The 18,183-nt window shown below is 41.3% G+C and overlaps 1 protein-coding gene across 1 annotated transcript; it reads right to left on the bottom strand.

Moving 5' to 3' along the window:
- Window positions 1-915: 915 nt before the first annotated feature.
- Window positions 916-17,508, bottom strand: EIF3B (eukaryotic translation initiation factor 3 subunit B). The gene is made up of 19 exons (XM_088529472.1): window positions 16,989-17,508; window positions 13,056-13,248; window positions 12,413-12,532; window positions 12,264-12,321; window positions 11,444-11,572; window positions 10,269-10,426; window positions 9,403-9,534; window positions 9,223-9,289; window positions 8,576-8,622; window positions 7,895-8,105; window positions 7,194-7,266; window positions 6,528-6,650; window positions 5,918-5,996; window positions 4,926-5,064; window positions 4,209-4,334; window positions 3,651-3,728; window positions 3,103-3,211; window positions 2,454-2,572; window positions 916-1,469 (listed from the first exon to the last, which is right to left on the bottom strand). Exons 1-18 carry the CDS (start codon window positions 17,470-17,472, stop codon window positions 2,469-2,471), a joined length of 2,430 nt encoding a protein of 809 aa, XP_088385598.1. The 5' UTR covers window positions 17,473-17,508; the 3' UTR covers window positions 916-1,469; window positions 2,454-2,468.
- Between the last annotated feature and the right edge of the window lie 675 nt (window positions 17,509-18,183).

Here is an 18,183-nt window from a genome sequence, read left to right as displayed (position 1 = left end):
GTTAATCCTGATAAAACAATGAATAATGCACTTAAATGATGTCTTATCCAGAGGATTCCAATCATCTTGTTAAAAAGTTACAACTAGTTTCTACAGGAAACAAATTTATTTCTTCAGTACCAAGTCTAGTCACCTATCAGTTCAGTGAGGGTCTCCTTAAGGAGCTCCAGGTCTAGAACACTCCCGGACGGGTTATTTTTGTGCACCCCCAGCAAAGAAACATGCTTCATAATGTTTCATAATACGGGATGGCTCCCTAGATTTGCATCACAGAATATCTTTAATTCAGATAAATGACACAGATAAAATGTCTCAGATAATTCAGATAGATGACACAGGATCACAAATGATCACAGGATACCTTTAATTCAGATAAATGAAACAATCTTAGCTTCATCATCTGCCTGAACACTGTTGAATTACACAGCTAAGAGCATTTAATTCCCATGGGCCAAACTCTGCTCTCACTGAGAAGCCTCAAGACACACCACTGCCTTGCACACCACAATCCCTGCGCCACGGAGCAGGGTTCAGCACGAGCCTCACCTGCACCCCGGGAACTGCCAGAATAGTTCAGTTAACCACTGAGGGGAAGACAAAAAACAAACCCACACCAGCAGCACATGAAGAAAGGTCCTACCAACCCTCAGGGATTGTTTTTTGTTGTTGTTAGAAGGAATGTAAGGAATCTCCTCCTCTGGAGATCTTCAAAACCTGCTTGGATGTCATCCTGGGCCACATGCTCTAGGTGACCCTGCGTGTGCAGGAGGGTTGGACAAAAACCAATCAGAACAGTCATGACAAAGCAGGAAAAAACTTGGGGATTCAATATAACACACACACTATTATTAACTCAGGGTATCATTACTATTATTCAGGGAAAGAATCCCTACAAACAACGCACAGCCAGTCTGGTTTTAGTATAGGTCTGCTTTTATTTCCATATTCAGCTCGTTGAGGGAACAGATCCTTTCCCAATCTGAAAGGAGGAGGATATAGCCCACTGTAGTGCTGCTTCAGCACACTAAAGCACATCATACGAAAAATGGTTCTGCTGCCTTTTCCCCCCAAAAAATGAACACCTGTCCATGCACTTGAGACATAAAAAGAGTCCTGAAACAGAAACATCGTGCGTGTGTGTAAGACAGAGGTGCACTGATGAAACCCACCTCACTGGCAACAGTAAAAAACTGCCAGTTGGTAAGCACTGCACAGGATTCGGGAAGTAAATACTGGTAGTAGTGGATTTAAAAAGAAAAACAATTCATAAAAAAAAAAAAAATTAAAAGCAGTGCCTTTCCAATATCCCACTGCAGCAGGCAGCAAGATTTAAAGGCACTACAATGTGTCAAAATGGTGAAAACCTGGTGCATCCACCCTTCCAGAGTGTGGGAATATGCATTAAAAATTCCAAAGTTGATGTAGGCTTTCCAAAAACGAACCTCTTTTCAGCACAAGATACGGTGGTGCTGCAGAAAAGAAGAGAGATGAGTCAGTCACTGTGCTTTATACAAAGAGCTCACCACAGATAACAGCTGGTAAAGAGGTACACAAGCATGCACATCACTTGTTCTTAAATGGATGCTTACTTAAATCCAAACACCAAGCAGTGTTTCTCTCTCCTCTCCATATAAGGTCTGCCAGATATGGGACTCAGTAAATCAGGATAGCCAGATGCAAATGTATTAAATATTCTAAGGCTATAAGTTTTTGGACATGTACAAGAGGTGCACGGTCCATTTTTTACTTCAACTCCATTAGCTACCTGAGGAGCCCGAAAGCTGCAGAAGGTAACGCTGCCCATCTCCCCTTGCTCCTCCCTAAGTGAAGTCTGAAACTCTGTGGCAGGACAGGAATAATCTGGGGGTTAAGTCCTATGTAAGTGCTATTGAACAATCCTTTTTCTCCTGAATGCAGCTTTGAAGCTTCTCAAAATAACATTTCCTACATCAGCCACTGAAACTAATCTGTATTTTTGACATATAAATATATCATATGAATACACAAATAGGGAATTGGGAAATTTGGATTGTACACGCACATACAAAAAATCAGCAACATGCAGTGACAATCCATATATGAGAATCTGTTGCTACCTGAATTCTAAACAATGTTTCTAGAAAGTATTTAAAAATCTATTCAAAGGTAAATCAGCCCACAGCCAGTTTCCTACATGGTCTTTACTACAGTTAACTGTCCAGTCTTGAACCAATAATGAAGTCTTTCCAAAAGGAGTAATTTCCAGTACTAAAGTTTTTCCTATCTCTGGCAGAGCTCTCAGGGTTGGAAAACTGAGATTGTTTTTAAAAAAAAGCTTTTGTTTTTCCCCTTGTGTCTCAAAGAGGCATAAAAAAAACCTCAGAAGCCAACACAATCACTCGTCAACTAAGCAGGTCAAATCTTTTGAACGTATAGATTTTTTTTTTTTTCTGCTGAGAGATAAGCTATCTTACCACAGTTTTATTGGATTACTCTGGTTCTGCAATGGTAATAATTTCTTCATTGATAAAAAACTCAACGGTCTCCTCCTCCCAGTCATCAACGTTGCTGTCCAGTTCATCTGTGTCCACACCTGGAAGGGAGCAAGCATTGATATCAAAAGTCAAACAAGGCAACAAGGGAAGGATTTGAGGCATTTAAATATGTTCTCTGAAACTGTAGGGAAATTAGAGGTATTTGATATTTGAATCAGAACAAGGACATGCCAAATTCATTGCATCTGGAAGACAAATAAAGCATCTCTCACTATAGGGTTTAGAGGATTTTTGGTTAAAGGCAACAGCCAGACCTGTTTGGAGTCTTACCCCAAGGTAAGGATGTGCCTAGCCTGAGAAAGGGCTAGCAGGGAGGGGAGAGGGTACTAAAAGCTCAGGTACTAAAAAATTTAGTAGGCGACACTGAGGCGATCCTTTGCAAAAAATCAGTATTTACTGAGACTCAAGGGAAAAAGGACAGCAAAAAACCTTGAGAAAACAAGAAACTAGCTTTGGCAGGAAATGAAGGAAGGAAAAAAGTGAGTAACTTCCCCAAACAGGGCAATTATTTGGTAACACGCAGTAGTTATTTAGTAACAAGTCATTACAAGCGCTGTGTGTGAATTACCTCCTCGGAGCTCCAAACGCTCATTCCTCTGCTCCAGGTACAACTCCTGGGCCATCTTGCGGTATTTTCTGAACTCTTCCATCATTGTACGTCTCCTTTCCACCAGTTCCTGCAGACAAAGGAAAACAGAGTCAATAAAACTCGTCAGCAAATCAAAACCACATTGGACAGGTTTATTAATGAGCCTTTCCCTCACAATCATACCTTCTGACATTCCTCCCCCCGACACAGAGATATCTTTCTCCTGTATAATCAAAAAGCTGTTCAGGTGAGGTTTTAGTTAAAAAGTGACTACAACAGCAAGTCACTAAAATCCCATAAATACTAGCAATTTTGCTTAAAGAGGTATCACCAGTGTCTCTCCAGATTTACTACAATTTAAGCTGAGAATTCAGCAGCACATCTGTCTAGCTCTGAAGAATTTGATTCAAATAAGGACAAATATTTTGTTATTCAAGATAGATTTAGCTCACATATGATCACTACAAAATAACAAGGCATAAATTACAGTTTTTTATCTACATTATTGGATTCCAAAAGTGACTTGCCTTTGAAGCTTTGGATTGGCTCAGACGATCCTTCTGTTCAAAAATCTTGGAGTATTTCTTCAGGTCCTTCTTAATTTGCTGTAAAAGATAATTTTATTTCAATTGGGAGAGCAGCAACCACAACCATCATATTCCATAACAGTGACTTCTGGTAGGCCTAGTCAGGCTCAGCATTTTAGCCAAATCTCTCTCGTCTAAGAAATTTTCCTTCACTATAATTTTATTTGCAATTCCTGTCTTGTAACTATAGATAATGTAAGAGCTTCTGCAAACACACAACTTGTGGAGTCTGGACAGCTAGGTTCTATTTAGTTCTTTATAACTTTTCACTGGACCCTAACAGTAAGCAGAAGTGGTCAACGTTTCTATGCTGAACTTACAGTTAATATCTACAATCATCCCCAGAAGCAGGGATAAAAAGTAACTTTTTTCCCACAAATACAGGGAGAAAGGCAATCCTATAACTCAGTAATAGCTCAGATCTTTACTCCTGAGGAAGAAATAAGCCACTTATATGCCAAATCAAAGTCAGTGGAAGGAGTCAGCGGCATACACTACCTTTATCTGATCCTCACTGAGCAGAGTAGCTGGTCGGGGTCTCCAAAGAAGCTGACAGAACCTGTCTTTATTGTTCTTCTGAAGCAGGCGGCCTTGGAAGGTCCATAACCAATAGGCATTGTCCACCTGAAAGAGGAGTGAGCCACTTTAGCCAAGATAAGCTGAAACTTAACACTCTAGACTTTACTTCATGCCTTTAAGAGTCTACAAAGTCAATATTCTTCATCAAATAAAAAAGGGTGTTTGTTAGCCCCTTCTCTGCAGAAGTTCGGTTCCTAAAAAACCCACTAATCTGTTCCATAATTGTTCTATTTGTTCCATAATAGCTTTGCAAGAATTTTTCTTTGGAGGATCAAAAATTTTTGAATTTGAGCAACCCCTTTACTATATCCTCAAATCTAAGACTCTGCACTTGTACAGGAAAGGGTTAAGCTGCAGTGGCTAGAACCATGTGATAGCAGTAAGACAGACATGGTGCACCTTGCTGTTCTATAGGGACCAATTCAGAAAAAGGACACAGTTCAGATTAATGAACTGTCCTTCCAGATCTTGTTTTGGACAACCAACAAAGCTAATGGCTTAAATGCTTATAGATTAATGAATAAGACTATGGTGCAGGTTGTGACATATGAAGAGTGATGGGTGTCAATTTTCTCTTCTCAATCAAAAGACCTTGTCAATACCTCTCTAAAGGGTAGAAAGAAGAACTATTAGTACCTTGTGACTCCACCAAGACACGGAAGTCACAATGTATCTGCCTGTAGGATCCCATTCAACATCTGAAGCTGTATAGTGTTCAGCAATATTCATCATGGTGCAGTCAGATGTATCAACAAATGCTAAGGCACCATTCATGCTGCAAAGACAAAACAAGACAGATTGTGATTTTTAAAGGCATTTCACAAGCTTCATCTTCAGAACTCTTTACTACAAGGATAATTCTTTACAGCAACCAACAAACAGGCTAACACCCCAAATGTGTTTCTGTGGCTTTAAAACAATGTGATGAACAAACATAAGAATGACATGTGATCAAAAATAACAGATTTCTAAGATGAGCAGCAGGGCTTTTCTAAAAACATGCTAATTAACTCATTAAATAAAACCTTCACTTGCTCTGATGTACATCAACTTTGTCATATGAAACATTGCCCAAAGTGAAGAGGGCTACAACAACTGCAGAAAAACAAAAGAGCAGCTACCCATAGTACAAGTTGCATCTGTCCAAAGTCAATGTTTAACTTAGAAAGTAAACAACTGAAGAGTGTTTCTAAATATCACCATTTTGTTAAAAAGTCAGTTGACTGATGCAGCAGAAAGAACAAATAGAAGTTACAGAAAACTGACTCTATCATGAAGTTGCATCTCTTCTTTGCTTCTGCAAAGTGACAGCCGTGTGTACATAACATCACAACTGGGACAGCTCACAAGCAATTAAAAGTCTTGTAAGCCTTGACAAGATCAAGTATCTATTAAAATCCAACTGAAAAATTATAACAGGTCAAAGTTAGATTCTTCAGAGCCCTTAATATAAGATAATATTCAACAACAACAAGGAAGTAGCATGCAAGATTTTTTGTTCATTTCAAAGTTATGGAAGTTTGTGTTAAGACCATTCATGGAAATGCTATACACTTCTTGATGAGAAATTCTAGCCTTTTTCCTGTTTTAAAATGAATGTGCTGTTCAGTACCCCACGAAATACCCACCTTCTGAGTCCAGCCAAAACTACAAACTGTCCTTGAGGACTCCAGAATATTGTGTTTGCCTGCTGTTTGTCAAATGTTTCTGGAAGGAAACAATACAAATGTAGAAAGAAGTCTCAATCCAATGCTATTTAGTAGTTCATAAGCAGTGAACTCCATTCATTGCTCAAAAGACATTTCTGAACTCTGCAAGTAAGTCCTAACAAGATCAGCACAACGCTTCTAAAGAAGAAACCCAGTAGCATTAGAACATGCAAAGTTAACAGGAAAAAAAAAAAGGGGGAGGAAAATCAGAAGACCACACCACTTGACTTGGACATAAATCACATCTAAAGGGAGCTTACTTAGTGTCTACCATTGCCTTGCATGGGTTTCCCAAAGGTCACAAAATTATTCTGCTCAATAAACCTATTATTCCCAAATCTCGGGCAAGGTCCAAGTGAAAACATAATTCAAATGTCACCAAAAGCTCTAATTTCTAGAATATAGTGTGAAGCATACACCTAGTGTCACACTATTTACCATTAAACTACAACTGCAAGCGTATTGTCTATGCTATTGTCATGCAAAATGCTTAATAACTGGACTGTTCACCAGCTTTTAAATCACTTACTTATCAGTTCTATTTTCCCGTTGTTTTTAACATGGTAAAAGGAAACTGAAATTCGAGGTGTTTCTCCATGCAGCACAGCAAACTTGCTTCCATTTGGTTCCCAGGCGAAGGCTATGATGCTTTCTGCAACAAAAATAAAGAGGAGTTAAAACTCAGCCAAAAGACAAACCAGAGCTATGATTTAAAGCAGTTGGCAAAGAAAACCAAAAGGCTGGAGGAACCATCAGTTACAAATTCTGCTATAAAAGACTACCTTATAAAACAATGGTTGATGAAGCAAATGCAGGATTTTTTTTTATAGAAAATGTTTCAGTCACAAGCACTGGCTCCAAATACTTTCATCTGCTACAGAATATGCTCAGATAAGCAAGTTAATTAATCGACAGCCTTAGCATCTTTATAAGATACCAAAAGCAGCAGAGCTGAAAATATTAATTATGAGCACGGAGAGCAACTAAAGCTTGACTTCCAGACTTTACACAAGTCCTGCAATACAAATACTGTAATTCCCACCAAAAAAAGAACTGGCTTCCTAATTACCATTAAAAACTGTCAGGTGTTGGTGGGAGTTACTAAGAAAAGTGCGAGTGTCTACAATAAAAGGTTGCCTGACACACTGTCAAAAATCAAAACTAAGATCAAAATTAAGGAAACACTTGTCATTACCTTTCATTTCTACCACATCCACTGGCACCTGTTTCTCTCGCATTCGGAATATCTCAAAGTTGGTTACTACGCCCTGTGAAGACCAAGATCAACTTGTTATTCAGGATAGAGGCAGTACAGGAAAGAGTTTCAATCACTAGATAGAAGAATGGCTAAAGAATTGGCCTGGCAGTACTTGTAATGAGAGTCAAAGACATGAAATTTGTTTCCCAGATCAAAATGGATGCGTTCAAATATGCTTCATTCCAGTTTTCATTGCCTAACACACTGTGAATTCTTGTTCTGATAAAGAATAACCTAAGAGTTCTTCTTAATAATAAAAAAGTCTTCCTTTCCACATAGTTAAGAAATGCAACTAATACAACTAAACATAAGGTACATCATGCAGCATGACCTGCAGATCCAACAACTGCACAACTGTGAGCAGAAAGACAGGTGAGGGGGTCTAGACTTCACTCATTTTAAGTCCAAGTCCAAGACATCAGTAAACTCGAAGCAAATCCTGAATGCAAACGTTATGCATATGTGGCACTTCACATAACCATACTTCAAATTCCAGTGGGCGGGGGGGAGCAACGACAAGGAACATTGACATACTGTAATTTACACTCTTCTATCTAAACTAAGACAGTAATGTAAGAGAACAAGGTGTCAGAGTGAGACAAAAACAAGGTTTATGAATACAGCCAGGATCCACACACCTGTGTACCTTTGGGAGTCCTGTCTACCTTCACGCACAGGTAATCCCCATTCTTCTGCCAGTGCAGTTTACAATCGACAACATTGAACAAATTCCGCACACGAATTTCTTGTCTAGAAGGCAGCTGCATCAAAGTCACTCTTGCTGGGATGTCTTTGTCCTCAGGCACCCAGAAAGCAATTATGTTACCACCTGGAGACCATGAAAAGTCTCTATACCAAAAAAAGTTAGAAACAGTCCATTTAAAATTTTAGTTAGGAATACTATAAGCATAAACTATTCTCAATATTGTAACTGAACATTAAAATAATTCAGCTCAACTGCAGACAAATACTAGCTCTCAATAACAAAGGAAAACAGAGACAGCTGAGAACCCTAATAACTGTATGTATCTTATAAAAAAAAAAAAAAAAAAAAAAAAAAAAAACACATTTGAACTGCTATTTAAACATCCTGCTATAGGGCGAGTGCAATCAAACCAAAAATAGATTTCAATAAGTAAAGAATAAGTAAAGAGAAGTTACGATCCCTTTAGCAAGTAATCCCAACAGGCCTAAGGAAAAAATTCATAGTATCTAGACATATATAAAATATAAATAAAACAAGCTGTCAACAGGCAATATACAGTATACACTGTTTTAAGCGAGCAGGAAGAGGTATGTTTACAAAGGAATACGCTCACCTTATCCCATTGATTTTCAAGCTTTTTTTGTCCAACAAACCCATAGACTAAAAAAAAAAAAAAAAGGAAAAAAAGGAAAAATTATGAACTTTCACATTAGTAATATATTCCTATACTGCCCTCATACATGGTCTTCTGTTCTCATTTTTAGAATTCATAGAGACAGGAAAGTAAGTTTAGAGTATTAGGAAGTGATTTATCCCATATTTTTGTATTCTGAATATATGTATATCATAATTCTCAACAAAATCATATTCTATTTTTTGAATGAGTATGGCAGCACACATTAGAATAGTAAAGCAAAACAGTCTAAATTAGGATGTAGCTTATAATGTCTTCTGGGCATTTTGACATTCATCTGCTATTAGGAATTTGGAGATGTCATGTAACTGATGCTATTGACTCTTATCAAGTAGTACATTGAGCTCTCTAGGCCTTCTAGAAGCACAGTGTGAAGTTTACTCTAGTTTCAGCTACAGTTTTTTCACCCAGGAGAACAAAAGACAAGAGGAAATAGATTTCTTTTAAGCCTAGCCCTAGTAGAGTTTATTATTAAAATATATCAGTTAAAACACCACAGAAAATGGTGACCTACTAATGTAGTATGTGCTGGAGGGGAAAGGATTAAAAAAAGGCAAAAAACTTACAGGTGTTTCGTAGATGCTGAGTGTATCTGAAGTCATTCGAGCAAAGAATTTACCATCATGACTCCATCTAAGCAAATCAGAAGAGAAAAGAATATTAAATAGGGAACTGCCATATTAAACAGAAAGTCTAAGACAACTTGCTCTGTATATTCTGTTCTCTACTGCTCTTGCTCAACCTACTTAAAAATAGGCCAGTGAGCCGAGTTTTCACAGTGGAATCCTCTCTTCTTTTGCCCAGTCAGAATGTCCCAAATGATAATAGCCTGAGGGTCATCCTGCGTGTCCATCAATGGGCTGAAGGTCACCAAGTACCTACAAAAGAAATAGTTTCATGGTTGCAACGAGCATGTCCATACAAGCAGGGTTTTCAAATCTAATGCACTTTCAGACAGTACTTTCTCCAGTGGAGTCCTTTGGAAGCAGGGAAAAACAAAAATAAACTGATAGAAGAGGGGAAGGCTTCTGAGACATGGTACTTACGACCAAATCCTTCTAACCAAAAAGGTTCTAGGTTTATGCACGAGTCTTTAAAGCCATGGGAAGTCACCAAATACAGTGTTACTACAGTTCTTCTGTGAGAAGTTATTATTTTAGAACCAAAAATATATTCATTGAACTCTTCTAACCTGAACTATAGAGGTATGCTAAGCTTTTCTCCATATATTATCTCTTTATTACAGTAATCTAACTGAACTACAAAAGAACTACAAAATCTAACATAACAGACGTCACATCCAAATTAAGTTTCCCCCCCTTCCCCGGGATTGTAATGTCTTTGAAGGACCTGTGACACAGTTCTGTCAAACAACTATTCCAGATTATTTTCTTCAAACATTTTCCTGAAGTTTAAAGAAAAAAAAAAAACTAAAAAAAAGAGAAAACAGGAAAAGTTTCACTCATTCTAAATGAAATCCATACATGAAAAGTAACACTTCCAAAGGCAAAGAAAAGCCAAGACCTCATACACGAGATCTGAAAGCACAGCACCAGAACACACGTGCTTCATGATTTTGATCCCGAATCCCAAGTGAAGTCGTGCTGTGTACCTTTCACAAGGCGAGAAGTCGATAAGCTGCACTCCCTGGTGACTAAACCTCTGAATCTGCTTGAACTTCTCTCCACCCCAAAGCGCGATACCTCTCTGGTGGAATGTAGCCAAGTACGTGCCTTTTGGGGACCAACGTACATAGGTTTCTGTCCATCGCTAGGGGAGGAAAAAAATATACACAAAGGTTTAATTTTGTGCTGGATTCCTATGGGAAAAGAAAGATTCACGCACGGCTTGCAGCATCACACCTTGCAAATCCACTTACTAAGTGAATGTTTCAGAATTAACAAAAGCTTGGGCCAAGAGTGATGTTTGGTTTCATGCACACAGGACTTACACCTCAGATTCAACACTACTAGTAAATTGAAAGAGTTTCAACTAATGCCTCAAAATATTTTCCAAGAATAATATCATCCTTTGTACTGTAATAGAGAGATAAACACAGGAGAAATAGACCTGGCTTTCTTTTTATTGGCTTTCAATCCTGGTAGGAACATACCCTTCTCAGAAGTTGGAAGTATTCTAAGCTTCCAAACAAAGACACAGCTCCTGACCTTCACCTGAGGTGCAGAGGTATCAGCAATACCTGGGGCACTGGTCATGGTGATAAACAAGATTTCTCACCACCCCAGGGTCAGGGTCGTTTTTGCTGATTCAGTTACACAAGTAAGAAAGTTCAAGAAAGCTCCCTGCAGCAGACAGGTGCAGTAACCGTTATATGCTAACACCAAACCAGCTATTGTGTTCCTCTCCAGCACTTCTACAGTCAGGCAAAAGGGGATTACAGGCAACATACTTAAGAGCAGTTAACTATATAATTCGGCACTGAGAAATAGTACTCTTCAAAATTCTGAGTTTTCAAATCTTTGTGAACCACCTATAATATGCAGAGGAGGAAACTACCAGGCTTCACAGACAGCTAAAAAGCAAGTTAACTGCATGTTCCTTTAAAAAAAAAAAAAAAAAAAAAGAGGTTTTCCTCTACCTAAGCAACTAAGTCTCATTCTAAAAGATGCAATCTCACTCCTCCTCTTTAGAGGTACGAGAAAGTCATCATTTTAGCAACAAAGATTTCTTTTTTTTTAACCATAAAACGTAAAGTATTTTAATTATAGAGCTACTGAAGGAGACTGACAGTGTATGTGCAATGTACAGCACTTCCAGGACACTCACTGCTCTGTCCTCAATTTGAACAGGCTCCTTGATATCATTCCAAAAAATTGAGGTCCGGTCTCCTGACTCAAAGATCACACTGTACTGATCCCTACAGTCTGGGTCTTCCAACCAGTAACGCAGATTCCCCTGAGAAAAAAAGAAGCAAAAAGTTCATTAGTGAGTCAAAGGCTATGATGACCCAAATTAACATCAACCTGACAGGTGGAATCCTGTTTTATACAGAGCATGCACTTCAGAGTCCTACCACTGTGAAGAAGTTCTGAAAGATGAAATTAAATAATACACACCACTGGTTACTAGTTAAGAGTATAGATCATAAAGACAGATCAGTCATTTGATGCTGCTCAACGTTTCTTTACCAGAAAACTTATGTTTTTTAGGTTTTTTTTTTCTTCTTTAATTTCTTTCTTCAGAGAACATTTTACAAATCTAAGTGGTAGTAACCACTTAAGTTTGCCTTGAGCATTTAAAATTATAAGACATTTTCAGAATACCATTTTTAAATGGCTTGTAAGGAATCCTTCTTTACCATATATTTTACTTGCTGTGGAATTAGCAGCAGAAACACTAAGTTCTGCCTGTTACTTCAAGACACTGAGAACAGAGGAACAGGACCATGTAATCAGTGCTGCTACTTAGATCAACATCATTAACCTATCTGGTTTCTATTTTCATGTGAATAATACAGCAGTGAGGTGACTGGTTTGTATTATGCAAAATACTCTTTCTACTTTTTCAGACAACCAAAAACCAAAATAAAAAACAAACAAACAAAAAAAAAAAAACAAAACAAAACAAACCACACAACAGAACTTACCAAATCCTTAAATGGCTGTTTCTCAGGGATTTCCCATTCATCACTGATTGTCATGTACCTGCAAGAGTTTGATTAGTTACACTTGATGCAGATCCTCCTGAATAGAATCACTCCACAAAGCCATAAAGATACATGATAACTGCACTCACTTATCAAAGTCTGTGAAAAGGTTGACTCTGAAAGTGTGCTGCTTATCCAGCTTGTATCCATCAGCATTCTTCACAGCATCCACGGCATGAGATGGAGACATGTACTCCAGAAAGATGTACCTGCAGCAAAGGAATGTGAAAGTGTATTCAGCGTTAACTATGTAACAGGTTCATGCTAAAAAAGAAGCAAGTGGAATGAACCTTGAGTTCAGTACACAACATCTGTAAATAACTTCTTGCCCCTGAGTAGTTAAGATCAAAAGCAATTAATTCCCAATTTGACATTATGCACATATATGCTTCTTAGCTGAAGAGGAAATGCAAGGACAGGTAGTACTGGGCAAGTAGGCATCTCTCCCCAGCTGAATAACAGATCATGTCTAGAAATTGAAAATCTTGCTATTGTTGCTCATTCGAAGATATCTCAAAGCACAGCTCTTATTCTCAGCTTAACTGAAAAGTAATTCAGCTTTATCCTTGCCACCAGTACAATCTAATTTACAGCCTAGCAGCTAAAACTTACAATATATTGAATCCATGTCTGAAGCTGTCTTCAAATACTTCTTTTCCCCAAAGCATCAGAAAAACATTTTTCAAGACTAACTAAAGCATCGTGAATACAGCAGGAGTTATCATAACTTACCCCTTTGTCTTCCCATCTGCTTCTGGATAAAATTCATTGATAATTTTCCCAAATTTGGAAAATATTTTATGGATGACATTCTTCAGTTTCTCAAGTCGGTCTGGTCCAACTTGGGGAACATTATCCACGACTATTACTGAGTCAATTCCATCTGCTTCCTGCGGCTGATCTTTCAGTACATCACCAAGCAATTCTGCAAAGCAAAGGTGAAGGAGAAGCTTAGACACAAGTCTACACTGTGAAAGAGGAAGACAGAAAGATGAAAAAATAGTAACAAAGAAAAAACAACTTCAGATTTAAGGAAAGTGATTTAAGAATGCTGGTACCAATGCTGCTTTTCTGCTCTATCAGAAAAATAGCTGAAGTGAATATAGGATGTGCCAACAAAGATCACATTCTCCAAAACACACTCTTCTGTTGAGTTTCAGCACACAGCAGTGATCTAATAGAACAACTTCCTTGCTGAAAGGCAAGGCTTCTTAGTTTCTTGATAAGCACTAATTGGCTAAAGTTTGAAGTCTTTTCATAAAGAATACCTTACATTAAGGACGTCACCAGTCATACTATTAGCTTGTTTCAGGAGTAGGAACCAACTCATAAAGGCCTCAAAAATGCTGACAGAGCAAACGGCTGAAAGACTCAACTACACAAGCTCTGACTATTAGACCTGCCCAAATTATAACCTGATGACTTTGATAAAAAGAAATGTAACATGTACTTCCCTCCCACATTACAAGAATTGTAGCATAATTTAAAACTATCTTCTGTACTGGAAGCTCTGCATGTCTTAACATTATTATAATTATGGTTGAGAAGTCAAGCTCCATCTAAACCTTTAATTAAGCAAGAAAATGAAGCTATTTAAGTAGAGACACTTAAAGCTGTATTAAGCATGAAGCAAGTGAAAATGAGCACACACCTCTTCATACTCTGGATATTCTTCAATTACACTAAGAGCCCTTTCCTAAAATATCTAACAAATTTAGAGAGGACCTGTTGGTACAATGGGTTGTTCCACCCCCTGCACTGTAAGCTTCAAGTTTCTTTCTACTCTAAATGGATTGCTGGAAGAACAGAAGTTTTACAAACATAGAACTGAGGACATTCAGAAACACTGTAACTCGGCATGTGCAGCTTGTATATTGTTCATACATAGCTCTACACATAGTTCATTTGTAAATTGTGCACAGAATTATAAGTGACAACAACAAAAATGTACGATTTTTATGGTGCAGAATTCTAGAAACACTTTCTGTAGAGTTCAGGATATCTAACTTTAATTTATTCCTCAAGATAATGCTATTAGATTACTTTGTATCCAGCAGCTGAACCGCAGTGATAAAGTTGGAATTGAAACATTTCTCCAGTTCACATCATCCAGCTATGGACCTGCACTGATCTGCAGGGTCAGGAATCAAAAGACACTTTAAGAACTGGGCTAGTATCACTGAGGACAAAGCTACCCCCACAGGCTGCTAAATATCTCTAACACAAAGTTGCTTTTAAATATTCTCAGGAAGAAAATCCCACACTACCCCTAGCTATCCTATTCAAACAGGTACATTTTAATCTTAGACCATAAAGACCCTTAATTTAGGCAAAGTGGCAATGTTCCTGCAATTTACAGTTAGCCCCATTGCCTCATGTTCTAAACATCAGTTACAAATTTTTAATTGGGCCAGAGCTGACATTCTGCTGACCAAAAATAAATAAATAAATAAAAGTGTACTTAGCTCAGAAAACCAAACTATCTACAGTTTAAGTTTAAATAGGTTATTGTACACAAAGCTTTCTACTGATTTAGACAATATGCTTAACAGAAGTTTATGCATAAACAGATGCTAGCACCATCAAGATTTTGTACTGCTCGCAATATTTCTCTTTACAATACTTGTTACTCAAAAGGCCATGTTTATGTATAAACTGTGAATAAAAAGTTAGCAATGTTAGCTTGTATAATAAAACCACAGACCCAGAAATTGTGGAAACTTACTGTTAATGGTAGAAACTAAAGAAAGCTTAAGTTGTTAAAGTCTTCCACATTACGACATTTTACCTACTCTACACACTTCAGATTATAGTCACAAACTCCTCCTATTTGCACTGGCACAGGAGAAAGAAGTTTGATAAACAGAAATCAGTTTTCTGATTTGGAAAAAGCCAACTATTTATATTACTAGTTGTATCACAAGCCTACATTTTTGAAAAGAGCTCAAAGAGGTTACTGTCAACTAGCTATTCAAGAATGGCCAAGATCTCATTCACGCTGCAGAATAAGGCCCATGTTCAGTGAACAATGCATGTAAGTGTCCAAAAGAAGCGGACACAGGAGAAGGATTTGTACTTAGGCTCCATTAGTCATTTTTTTCATAACCACTTCCCACAAAAGACTTTGCAGGCCGGCAGACCAACCAGGTAATACATATTTAGATTCTGTTGCAAGTATGCACAATATCCCTGCCTAGAATGAGAACTGTAAGAGATGAAAGCCACGCTGCACCACGCTCTTCTGCCTCAAGTTCAGAATTGTGAACACAGAGAACTTCAAAGGGTAAAGCTGGTCTAGCCAGCTCCTATGCCACCAGGAACACAGGGTGTGGTGGGGACAGGGCTATCTCCAGCTGCCAGTTTTAAAGGCCATTGCCATCATCTGGGCTACAGCTTCACTGCATCTAAGGGGTTATCTGACACATCCCTTTCTGCTTGTACTTGGAGGAGCTCTTCTGCTGTGCCAAAACCATTCTGGGAAGAAAACAGTTAAATAAAGTAACATATCTGAAATGGTCCATTCCTAAAGCTGCTCTAGTGCAAGTATTCCTGAAAAATGTGCTATTATTCTATGCATTAAAAGACCCCAAGTGACCCCAAGGGGCTGCCTTTCTACTGAGGGAATTAGCAGAGTAAGATGGCTCAGGATGTAACACGCACATATGGAAAAGGCAAAACAGCAGTTCAAACGCTAATTTGGTCATTAGTATGTCAGCCATAGCCGAAAAAATAAACATATTCCACCTTAATAAAAGAAAGGAGGAGGTTGGGAAATCTGCCTTGCAAAAAAAAGACAAAAATAAACATAACTACCCCAAATATAGACAAACATATCAAGCAAATGCTTCACGGAGCAAAACTAACTCATTCACGTTCCCACAGGCAGCGTTGCCAAAGTGGCTTTAAGAAAGGCACAAGTGAGAACAAATGAATTACTGAATACAGGGAAAAAAAAAAAAAAAACCACTTCCTTCTTCCTGATCTTCCATTAAATGAAAAGCAGAAGATCCAAACATCACCTATGCCTCCCTGTCAGTCGAAACAACAAACCTAAGAACAAACCACCAAAGAAACATTTTTCCAGTTCTGATGCAATTATTACAAGAGGCCCCTGATAACACCTCTGTCAGAAAAAGTACTGGTAAAACAGGCCAACCCCTGTGGTTTTTGAGAAGTAATAGAGTTTACCAAGGCAGACTCACCTGGAAGAGGCAAAGACTTTAGTTTTAACTCCCTTGTACCAATAACGCCTTAGTTATTCCCATAATTACACCTGCAGCCACACAGTAATCCAGTCACTCCAAGAGCCAACATCCAGTCGTTTAAAAGACCTTTACTCCAAACTTCCAAGCATCGCAATTAGTTTTTCTGTGTTTTTTTTTTCCATAAAGCCCCCACGACACCTGTTCCTGAGCATCCATCCTGCTCCCCTACCCAGCTCCTTCTGGGGGTGTGGGAAGACCCTCCAGCTCCTTAACATCCGACCAAGCCTTGGGACACCAACCGCACAGTGCAGGTTAAGGAGCGGGGACGGGTCCGCAGGAGAGCCCAGTACTGACGGCAGATCACAGACCGCCAGCGAGGGCGCAGACCCGCGAGCCGAGGCCGCGCTCAGGGAGCGCCGCTGCTCCGGCACTCCGCACGGGGCCCGCGCTCCCGCCGCACCTTCGTCGCTGATGTCGTCCACGAAGTCCTCGGGGTCGCTGAAGGAGAGCTCGTCCTCGGGCTCGGCGGGGGCGCCGGGCGCCGCCTCGCGCTCCTCTCCCTCCTTCTCCTTCTCCTCCTCCTCGGCGGCGCCGCTGGGCTCGCGCGGCGGCTCGGGCCCGGCCTCGGTCTCGGCTGCCGGCTCGGCCTCGGGCTGCGCTGCCGGCTGGGGCTCAGGCGCGGCCTCAGCCTCGGGCGCCGCCTCCGCGGGGCTCTGGCGGCCGCACGGCGGCTCGGGCTGCGCGGCGGCCTCCTCGGCGGGCGGCGGCTCGGGGGGCCCCGGCGAGGCCTCGCGCTCGGCCGCTTCCTGCGCCTCTCCCTCCTCCTCCTCCTCCTTCTCCTCCTCGCCCTGCGGCGGCGGCTGCTGCTCGGGCTGCGGCTCGGGCGCGGGGGGCGGCTCAGGGGCGGCGGCGGCGGCCGCCGGGGGCTCCTCCGTGTCCCGCATGGGCGCGCGGGGGTCGCGCGCTCCCAGCTCGGGCGCCACGGGCCGAAGGAGCGGGGGAGGGGCGGGGCGGCGCCTGCGGCCCGGCCATGTGCGCGCGGCCCGGCGGCCTCCGCGCGGCGGCGCCGACCAACGCGCGCGCGCGGGGGGGAGGCGCCCTCGCCGCCCGCCTCTCGCGGGCTCTGCCCGCCGCTCGGGGCGCGCGGGGCGGCGGTGGCCGCTGTCACCTCCCCGCTGAGCGCGGCGACGGCGGCGACCTCCGCGGCTTCCCCGCGCGGAGAGGTTGTGGCGTCCCCCCTTTCGTGCCTAGTGATGGTTCAATCCAACATGGCGGCTGTCGGGGTGGGGCTCGGCCGAACCATTTTGGGGAAAGGGGGGAGCAGGAGACGCCGCGGTGTTTAGCTGAGCGGATGGCGAGCGAGGCCTCTGCTGCGCCCCGGCCACCTCAGCGCGTGTCCCTGGCGGGCGGCAGCGGGGAGGTGACAGCGCGGCACGGTGACACGAAGCCCGTCCACACTCTCCTCCTACAAACGCTCCGCCGTGGGCTCGCCCGGAGGCGATACCAAGTTGGGCGCGGGGGGGAGCGCGTTGCTGCGCCGACACGCGCGCACTTGTGCTCAGACTGGATAGAACCGCTGCGCCTCCTCTCCCCCCCCCCCGCGGGCGGCGGCGCCGCGCGCCTTGGTACGGCCCGGCGGCGGCCGCCACGTCGGG

This window comes from Tinamus guttatus, unplaced genomic scaffold, assembly GCF_059628265.1.
Source record: "Tinamus guttatus ecotype Peru unplaced genomic scaffold, ASM5962826v1 Tinamus_guttatus_pri_ptg000330l, whole genome shotgun sequence".
Taxonomy (NCBI): Eukaryota; Metazoa; Chordata; class Aves; order Tinamiformes; family Tinamidae; genus Tinamus; species Tinamus guttatus.
The sequence above is the reverse complement of the archived record's forward strand: the minus strand, read 5'-3'. Positions and strand labels throughout refer to the sequence as shown.

Excerpts from the sequence above, each read along its gene's own strand:
- EIF3B (XM_088529472.1), bottom strand. The coding sequence starts at position 17,472 with ATGCGGGACACGGAGGAGCCCCCGGCGGCCGCCGCCGCCGCCCCTGAG. Across the intron at positions 9,535-10,268 it reads GACTTCTCGCCTTGTGAAAG|GTACTTGGTGACCTTCAGCC; the intron begins GTACACAGCACG and ends TTTCTTTTGTAG. Across the intron at positions 9,290-9,402 it reads GCTCACTGGCCTATTTTTAA|ATGGAGTCATGATGGTAAAT; the intron begins GTAGGTTGAGCA and ends TGATTTGCTTAG.